The sequence below is a fragment of the Equus caballus genome, chromosome 7 (genome assembly GCF_041296265.1).
Source record: "Equus caballus isolate H_3958 breed thoroughbred chromosome 7, TB-T2T, whole genome shotgun sequence".
Lineage (NCBI taxonomy): Eukaryota > Metazoa > Chordata > Mammalia > Perissodactyla > Equidae > Equus > Equus caballus.
In genome coordinates, this window is record NC_091690.1 from 82,303,611 (window position 1) to 82,313,651 (window position 10,041).

A 10,041-nucleotide genomic window follows, 5' to 3' on the forward strand; every position below is an offset into this window, starting at 1 on the left:
CAGGACCGCTGCTAACACTCAGGGCGCCAGTCCCTACTTGTGACCTTCAGAAATGAAGACAGTTGGTTATATTCTCTCAGTACTTAGTCCTTAGCTTTGACTTCCTCCTTTACCAAGGGATAGTCTTCCAACACAGAGAATGCTGTAAATGGCATCCAGTATTTAGAAATACATTCCAGTGTTAGCTCAGAACATTATACGTGGTAGCGACCTAAGTAGTTGATGTTTTTTGCCATTTGAGACACTCATCCCAATTAGAAGTCTTTAAAATACGGGCCTCACCAAATACCTCTTCCTTGTCACTTGGGAAAAGATCCTTTGTTTGTCAGATGATTGGTAGGATATGGCCTCTTTCCGTCCCATTGCATTCTGGCCACATTCCACCAGCCAGCAAAGAACTGACTGTGGTCTCGTTTGGATTTCAGCGTTCTAAGAAGGGAGGAGAGTTTGATGAATTTGTCAATGATGACACCGAGGACGACCTGCCTATATCCAAAAAGAAGAAGAGAAGAAAGGGCAGTGGTAGTGAACAAGAAGGCGAAGAAGAGGAGGGTGGGGAGAGAAAGAAGAAGAAGCGGAGAAGGTATTAACCGTCAGTGTGTTTGAAATAACCTGATAAAGGGGGCAGAAGACCTTTCACCTGCTGGATCTTTCTGCTGTTAGAATTTGTGAACACCTGGTAATCACTTGCTCTTCTCAGGCAGTGAAGCCTTTGGTCCCCTTACTTCCTGCTGTAATCCTTAGACCCCACTGCAGAAGGCCCGGGGAGTAGTGGGAATCTCCGCAGCTTCCTTCTGAGGGCTCCGAGTTAGTCATAATTGCCTTTCTTGTGTCTTTTGCAAAACATATGCAATTTGGAATGAGAAAACCTCGTATGTCCACACTAACTGTCCATATGCAATCATAGAAAAGTTGCTGAGCCTCAGTTTCCCCTCCATAAAATGGTAATAGTGATGCCCACCTCGTGGTTTTGCCGGATGAGTAAAATGTGAGTTAATGTGAAAGAAGGGCCATTTAACCCTCCTAGCCACCCACGGCTGAGATGAGTGGTGCCCTTCCCATCTCTCACCTGGCACTGCGCCTACACTCTTCCTGTCTCATAGTGCTTTCCTCTCCAGGAACCCCCAGTCCGCTGTCTAACTAGCCCCGTTCTTCCCAGCCCTTGGCTGGCTCTACTTGGGAAAGAACCTAATGAATTCATTCAAACACAGAGCTGTGGAATCGAAGCTGTGAGAGGACTTTAGCAGGCCTGGAATGAGTAATCAGGAAGAAAGCAAGAGGAGGGGAAGACCTTGAGGGCTGGGACCTGGGTCTTTTCTCACATCCCCTGTCACTCCACCAAGTGTGAGAGTCAGGCTGAGTTTAGGTGAATAAGAGGGCGCAACAGTGACGGAACTAGTTGGCGGACGCTGCATTAAGTATGTGGTTTTGCAGACTCCTGAGCCACGGCCAGTAAGAGTGAGTTGTGGCCCTGCCCTGGAGGAGTGTGCAGTCTGCTTGAGGACAGCACTCGCGGAGAAGGGGGTTTGGAATGAATGATGTTTTGGTGACAGAGTAGTCTTAGACTTTACAGGCACAAGCGAATCTTGACAAGCTTTCTCTTGGGGTTCACTTTTTAAGGCCTCCGAAGGGAGAAGAAGGATCTGATGATGATGATACTGAAAATGGCCCCAAACCGAAAAAGCGCCGTCCACCAAAGGCAGAGAAGAAGAAGGCTGTAAGTTTATAACACTGGTTTTCTACCCCCGTAGGCATAAACGCCGGCAGCGCGCTGGAATACATGCTTTCCCGGCAGCTTCTTCAAGCACAGATGCTTGTTCTTGGGGTTTATTCGTTGCTGTTTGATTGTATCATTACAGAGCAAACCCAGTTTAACACGCTGTCCTAACGTGAGGGTCTTGGCTAATCTGTTATGTTTGATCTTCCTTCTTTAGCCCAAGCCAGAACGTTTGCCTCCTTCAATGAAGGGAAAAATTAAATCCAAAGCCATAATATCATCGAGCGACGATTCTTCAGATGAGGATAAACTGAAAATTGCTGATGAAGGGTAGGAGTTTTCCCTTGGTCTGTTCTTCTAATGAAAGACAACGGAGAGTGCCACTGTGCCAAAATGTCCTCTCTCCAGCTTCTTAGAATCTTAAAGCTGGAAGAAACCATAGCACGCATCTTATTCTAATGCTGTCATTTTGTCCTGCCACGTGCTTGTCCCTCAAAGAAGAAAACCTACTTGAAATCTCATTTCTTCATGGATAGTAGCTGAAATTTCTTGGGTGACATCCTCCTAAATGAAATGTATCGTTTTGCTACACTACTGTCAATTGACTACAAGTATTACAAGTAGCCTGATTCTGGTCACGTGGAGACAGGGACTCACTTAACCATTCTGTGCCTTGTTGGGCCGTGGTGACTCAGCTCTCCCTGCCCCGTGAGGACTCAGCCTAGACTGCTAGTCCAGTACTCCACTAAATTTAGCTTGCGGCCTTCCTGGGGAAGCAGTATTTGATTTTACATGTCTAAACTTGCCTCTCAAGATTGAGGTGTCTCCCATTTGGATTCCTAGACTAGAACTCTTGAATACTAGGCTCCATCACCTTCTTCTGATGGCCATCGTTTCATTCGTTCGTTCACCAGACATTTGAACGTCCATTCTATGAGAGAGCATGCTAAGTGCTGAGGATACAGAGGAAAAACGTAGACCTGCCCCCAAGGAATTAATGCTCTAGAGGCAGTGGCGAGTAACAGATGAACCAAAGCCCATTACAGCAGGCTAAGTGTTCCCTCTTAGTTCTCCATCTCTTGCTCTCCAGGGACCACAGCTTATCTGGAGTTGGGGTGCTGGGAGGAGTTGTAAGAAAGGTTTTTTGTAAAAGAAAGGCTGTTTGAGTTGAGCCTTAGAAGAAGAATAGAGAGTCCTGGTTGGTCCTAGGTGACAGAGAGCTGAGAGGTTAGCGTGTGGAGGGGGCGAAGGGTGCTGGTGGTGAGCTGGTCTCGTAGGTGGGGATTAGAGAGAACTGTCTGTAAAGATTTGCGGGTCCTCTTTCCTGTGAAGACACTGGCTGACACAAATTGGGATTGCTTTTCCCTAAAGTGCTGTTTTGCCCTTGTGCGGTGTTAGCTTGTCCATTGTTAGCGACATGCACGATTGGAGTAATGGAATGTGTGCTTTTAGAATGAGCAGTGTTAAATGTGTAGGCAGGAAGGTCCAGTGTGAGAAGCTGGGCTGCTGCCAAACCTATACCTGAGCTCAAGGCCGAGTTGATTTGAGCCATTTGTATCAGTTACATTTTGTCCTGACTGTCATGAAATACTTGCTTATTGGACCAAACGGAATGGAGTGAATTGGATCCCAGGGGGCCCCTGGCCCTTAGTATGTATACAGAATGGATATACAGTGTCCTCTTCTTAGTCGCTCTTCACATTCTCTCAGAGTGACCTGAGTTACGTAATGTGTGTCTAGTTTCTTCTTTCCGATTTCAGCACAAAAAGCCTTTCTTCAGTCTGCAGGGGTGTTTTGTTTCTGCGGAGAGCAGTAGGTTTCGTCTCCCTCACCCTTCTTAGACTGAACCCCGTAGGATTTAATGTTCCTTTCCTGGAGTGTCTGTCATGGGAACCAAAACTGAGGAATAGGCCAGAGGAGGAGTACGTCCTCCTCTCCAAAGCTCTGGGGGTGAGCAGCTGTCGCAGTGGTTAAGGGAGCCTCCAGGAGGCCAAGAGTCCCTGGGCGCCACCACCATCCTAAGTGTAAGCACAGGTCCCCTTCCCTTTCCCCCATCGACTGACAAGCAGTAGAGACAAAGTGAACAAGCTGCAGAAGGCGGACAGCCCGGCCTCCCGCCGTAAGTGTGGTCGTGTGGAGGGCGCGACTGCAGTGGTGAGTCCGGGGCCGCCATGGCGACTGGCCCCTCAGGTGTCTGGCCGCACAGAGGGTAGCAGGACAGGGAAGCGTCCGGGGCAGCAGCCTTGGGAGAGGGCTAATTCTTCAGTCTCTGCAGCCGAGTGAGATCCCGGGTTTCGCTTGTGCTCTGAGTTTGTTTATAAAGATAAACATATCCCTTCCTTTTCGTAACTTTATATATGAGATTGAGAAATGCTTCATCTGACGAATGATGCCTGATAAAACCCATTAAGAGTCCTCCTGCACAGCTTGTATTCTCTTATAGCTAAAGTGTCTTATTCTTTTTTCCTTTTAATCCTTTTTTATTGTGAAATATATCACATTTACGAAAAAGTACACAAACATTACAGAATGAACACCTGTATAAACACTGCTCAGGTCAAGAAATAGAACACTAAAAGCCTTTAAAAAGCACGTTCTCTGCTGGTGAACCTCCCCGTTGGCAGAATCGCGGTGTCTAACCAGTGCTCCTCTTTGCAGACATCCCCGGAACGCCAACAGCAACAGCGACTCGGATGAGGGCGAGCGGCGGAAGAAGCACGCCTCTTCGGAGAGCGATTCCGAGGAGAACCAGAACAAGTCTGGCAGCGAGGCCGGCAGTCCCCGGAGGCCCCGGAGACAGCGGTCAGATGAGGATTCAGACAGTGACCAGCCGTCCAGAAAGAGAAGGCCCTCGGGTTCCGAACAGTCTGACAACGAGTCTGTGCAGTCCGGGAGGAGCCGCTCCGGAGGGTCGGAGGTGGATTCTCGGCCCGCGTCTCCAAGTGCCGAGTCCGATCGCGATTCGGAGAGAGGCTCTGACAATGAGGGTTCTGCTCGGGGCTCTGGAAATGAGTCAGAAGCAGAGGGATCCAACAACGAGGCCTCGGATCGGGGCTCGGAACACGGGTCAGATGAGAGCGACTAGGTTTTATTTCATAAATAAGCTTCATCTCGGAGGAAACTTTTTTAATATATGAAAGCTGTGATAAAAACGTTTCAGATGTTTAGTCAAACATTTGTGAAATTTTTCCTAAGGCAGTTTTTTTTTCTATCGGTTTGTATATTACTAAACCCCAAGAGACCCTCCTGTGCTAGAGTCCGTTTGAGTCTCTTGAGCAAATGAAGAGTGTGACGATTCTTCATTATGGTACAATTCCGCCTGTCACATGTGAAAATTGCAGTGGAAATAACCCCCGAGGCTAAAGCATTCCTACAAAGGTTTGACTGAAACTGTGGCCATCTCATCTTCTCTGTATGTTAGGCAGCGTACTGTTTTGCTTTTTATTGCAATCTTTTACCAGTTTGTGCAAGAAACTTGGTAGTAATGTCTTTGTTCCATTTTAAGCTTAGATGGAAAATATTTTTATTTTCTGGAGGAAGAGGTATCTACTGTATAATTGCACCAAAGTACAAACAAAAGGAAGCTTTCTCAGTAGTGTGACACTGCAGCCGCGTCGGTAAAATCACAAGTGGAGAACTTGTTAGGCTGAGGAAGGTGTGGAAAATGCTCCTCTGCTAGTAGAATGCAAAGACCTACCGAAGCCACATAATAAAATTCTTTTACCAACTTTTATGGGTAACTTTGTCATTTTTTTTTTTTTTTGCTCAGTACATTTGTATATGAAAATTTAGCATAAATAAACTATGTAAATATTTGGAAGACCATGAATTAAGCCAAAGGTTGTTTACCCAAAACTTTTGTAATTGTATTTGTGGAGGTTTTTTTAAAGATGCAAGGAAACTAAGTGACTAGTATGATTTTCCTTTTCAATAATTCAGTGATTAACAATTTGAGTAATACTTTTATGTGGCCCTGTACAGTTTGTGAAAAAGCTGTAATTAATATAGTCAGTAAGTGTTAAATGCATTGTATCAGGCGATGAGAATGCCGAAAGAATGTCTTTCCTCAAAATCTAGTGGAGAAGGTAAGTTCATTGTCCATCTGGTGTGAAAAATGGGGCAGTGTTTGCGCGGGTTGTGGGAGCACAAGGGAGGATGAAGTCAAGGGAAGGTTTCCTGAAGGACGGATACCTGAAACGACTCAAAGGATGAGCCAAATGGAGCGTTAAAGGAGGGTGTCGTAGGCGATGGGAGTAGGACTCGTGTCACTGCAAAGGAGGCGAGGCAGACATCCGCCTTTGAAAGGCCATGAGCCTGAGCTTCAGGAGCTCACGGAGCTGGTAACGGTGAGGTTCACACTAGAGCCCACGCCTTCTCTCCCCTCTCCCTGCTTTCCCACTATGGCACATAGAACTCGAGGGGGTTAGTTAATCCCCAAAGGACAAAACTCCTAAGGGTTTTCCAACTATTCACCCACTTAACTCTAAGCAGTAACTAAACAAAGGCCGTTGGTAGATGGCCCCACCGAGAGCTGTGCACGGAAGGACCTAACCTCACGTGGACAGAGACTTCTCTGGTGTTTCACTGCCGGCTTCGGGGGTGGCTACAGAGGCGCTTTTACGTACGTGTCCTCAATTGCAATTTTGGAGTCAGTTCCACCTTCCTGTGGCTGTGTCTCCTGGGTGTGCCCTCAGATTAGCAGAATAGCAATCTTCTCCCCCGGCCACCTTGCTCACGTCAGAAGCCGCTGTGCGGTTTCTTCATGCACAGCTGCCCTCTGGCCACAGTTGGAGCCTGGAGATAACAGAAATGACCAAGGAGTGAGGAATGCCCCACTGAGAAGGGCCAGGCCCTTCTGACAAAGGGGATCTGACTGGCCTGTTGCTTGGCTCCGCTGCCCTCGGGAGCTCAGAGCAGCTCTGTTGTCCTGGAGCCAGCACGTCAGGATCGGCCTTCCTTTTTTTTGTTTTTGAGGTGTAATTAACATTTACCAGTTTCAGATGTACAACATAATGATTTGATATTTGTATATATTGCAAAATGATCACCACCTTAAATCTAGTTCATATTCATCACCATATATAGTTACAAAAATGGAAAACAATATGGAGAGTTCTCTAAAAATTAAAAATAGAACTACCATATGATCCAGCAATTCCACTCCTGGGTATTTATCAGAAGAAAACAAAAACACTAACTCAAAAAAATATATATGCACCCCTATGTTCATTGCAGCATTATTTACAATAGCCAAGATATGGAAACAAGTGTCCATCGATGTATGAATGGATAAAGAAAATGTGATACACACACCCTGGAACATGATTCAGCCATAAGAAAATGAAATGTTGCCATTTGCAACAACATGGATGGAGCTTGAGGGCATTATGTTAAGTGAAATAAGACAGAAAAAGACAAATACTGTATGATCTCACTTCTATGTGAAATCTAAAGAAAACAAAACAAGCTTATAGATACAGAGAATAGATTGGTGGTTGCCAGAGGTAAGGAGGGGTTGGGCAAAATAGTGAAGGGAGTCAAAAGGTACCAACTTTCAGTTATGAAATAAGTCATGGGGCTGTAATGTACAGCATGGCAACTGTACTTCATAACACTGTAGCACATATCTGAAAGTTGCCCAACAGAGTAGATCTTAAAAGTTCTTATCACAGGAAAAAGAAAATTGTTAACTGTGTGGTGACGAATGAAGCAATTAGTTCAACCCTGCCCTAGCTCTCGGTTGTGTCTCAAACCTTTGTGATTGTCCAAGCAGCCTGTTTTATTTTTAATAGTTTCCAGTAGCTGAGGGTGTGCCAAGACCGGTCAGTGTCCCAAAGGGGAGGATTGAAGTCAGCACCTAGATTCAGGCTGATTGGAAGCCAGACCCTCAGGCAGCAGCTGCGATGATAAGGTAATAGCCCTCTTTCCCAGAAAGACTGAGTTCCTGGGTCTGTGGCCTCTTGCTGTGCCTTGAGGGTGGCAGCTGTATGAGATACCAGTGAGCTGGAGCCAGGCAGAGAACGCAGACTGAGTCCACGCCCTCCATTCCCTGAGAGAGCACTCCCTAGGTCCCTGGAAGGGGCCAGACCAGAAGCCTCCCCCAGGCCAAAGCTCCTGGACATGCGCATCGGCCTCTTTCCCAGAAAGATGGGGGGGTGTTTCAGTCTCTATCTGTGCAGTGCCCTGGGGGTGTCGCCTGCTGAGAACTGTCTCTCCGTTTGTCACAGTCCCATGGGACCCAGGAAAGCAAGCCCCTCTGGCCTTCAGAGCCTGGCGATCAAGGGACTTCCCCTGGGCTGTAGCCACCAAAACTGGGTCACCACGGGTAAAATCCAGAACACCAGATGCATGTAGAAACTCCCTTCCAGGAGAAAATGGCGCTTTGAGCGCAGTAGGAGAGCGGAAGATGGCGTGGCTGGGAGGAGGCGGGGGCGGGGCGCAAAGATGGCATCGCCGAGAAAAGCAAAGACAGGAAAAGCCGGTGCCCACCAGCTTTAGCAAGACAGAGAGCAGGAAAATGGTGCCCGCTGCGGGGAAAAACTTCTAGAGTCAAAAAAAAAAAAAAAAAAAAAAGAAATGAGGGGGGCGCAGGCTCTAGCAATACCTAGGGAGAGCGTGAAGATGGCGCTCACCAGCTCCGGGCCCTGGAGACCGAGGCCTGAAAACTAGGAATGAGCCTCCAGCACGGGAAGTCGGGCACTTTCCAAGGGCTGCTTCTGCACTGGGCCCCCGGGGTGAGCGAGTCCTTTGAGCGATGTTTCTCCAGCCCTGTGGGTCTTCTGGGCCCAAGCCCTGTTGCTTTTCAAAGCTGGATGTGTTGGGGGCTCATCTCTCAGGTGCAGGTCTTAAAAGCTGGGGTGCCCGATGTGGAGTACAAACCTTTCGCTCCTCAGGGAGAAGCTCTGGGTTTTAAGTTCACTCGGGCTATGGGTCACTGTGTGTGGCTGGGGGGGAGGGCGGGTTATGGTGAGACTATCTCAGCCTTTCCTACTCGCATCAATGTTTTTTTGTTTTTTGTTTTCTCATTTCCCTAATACGAAGGAGTCTTTCCACTAGATTTTAGGGTTTTTTTGAGAGGAAATTGCTCCATATGCAGCTGTAGATTCAGTGTGTCTGTGGGGGAGGTGAGTTCAGGACCTTCCTGTGTCGCCATCTTGAACCTTCTGTTTCTTAGCGGAGTCGGTGCCAGCAGGAGAAGACAGCAAGGATTGGCTGGTTAGGAGCAGAGATGCTGGAATCCGGGAGTCCTGGAATGGAATCTTGCCCTGTGACACTGACAAGCCATGTGACCTCAGGCAAGTTACTTCCCTTGTTCCGCCTTTTTCCTCGTCTCAAACAAGCCATTTCTCCTCCACTGTAAGCTTTGAAAGCCTCTCTTGGATCTGTCACAATTAGAGAAGATGATTTGCATTGGCTTTGATGTTAATTCAGAATTAGACCAAGTACCACAACCATAATTAGAGCTATTAAATTTTAGAATAAATTTTGCTTAAAGTTAGGGAAGAAAAACCACCTTGTTATTCTGACTCTGGAACTAAACCACATCCTCTGCTGAAATTACTATTTTTATCACATGAGGTTTCCTAAGTGGGCAACTATTCCATTATAGCAGAAGACTATACGTACGTACCTACCTCACAGGATTGTCACGAGGATTAGGAAGGCAGGGCCAGGGGCGACCATGTGATGAACTCCCAGTAAAGGCCTCCCCAGGATGGCGTCGGTTCTGAATGTCTGGCCCTGTTCACCAAGCTCACTGACCCGCGCCTAGACTTACCGTGTTCTGGCTCCGTTCCTCTTTCATAGGTCATCCTTTTAAAAATTCTTGCCTCTTCCCAGTTCCCTTTGAGAAAAATATTTTCCATCTCCAGGAAATATGACTTTCCTGGAGCTTTTTAAGTATCCCTTGTTTTGATTCCACTGACGAACAGTTTCTTCCCTGAGAGAGTAAGCAGCCAATAGATGCAAGAAAGACCTTTGAAAGGAGACTCGTGTCAGCTCTTAAAGCTCGAATTTGGAGCCTAGGCCAGGGCGCCTTTTTCCTAGTGGTGATTTCTGATGCTCTGGTCTTTTGGGTGTGCAGGTACCCCCACCAGGACAGGGCAGTCGTGACGCCTGCGTATGGCATCAGGAACACAGACACGGGTATAGGCTACACACACACCAAGTTTGTCCAGATCTCGGTGCGTCCTCTGATTCGGGTGGAGCAAATCAACAGACTGCAGTCTGTCATCAGTCTCACTTTGCATCAGGCGCTGGTGACAGGAAGGCTGCCCTGGTCTCTAGCCCGACTCAATTCTTCACTTTTCAGCTGCAGTCTCTCT

The 10,041-nt window shown here is 47.3% G+C and overlaps 1 protein-coding gene across 1 annotated transcript in view; it reads left to right on the forward strand.

Annotated features, from left to right (window-relative positions):
- CTR9 (CTR9 homolog, Paf1/RNA polymerase II complex component) overlaps positions 1 to 5,445 on the forward strand; it is a 28,601-nt gene extending 23,156 nt beyond the window's left edge. The window contains exons 22-25 of the mRNA XM_023646038.2: positions 426 to 583; positions 1,621 to 1,717; positions 1,935 to 2,047; positions 4,376 to 5,445. Coding sequence (XP_023501806.1) covers positions 426 to 583; positions 1,621 to 1,717; positions 1,935 to 2,047; positions 4,376 to 4,802 — 795 coding nt within the window. The 3' untranslated portion in view covers positions 4,803 to 5,445. The remainder of the gene's footprint in view (positions 1 to 425; positions 584 to 1,620; positions 1,718 to 1,934; positions 2,048 to 4,375) is intronic.
- The last annotated feature ends 4,596 nt before the right edge of the window (positions 5,446 to 10,041 follow it).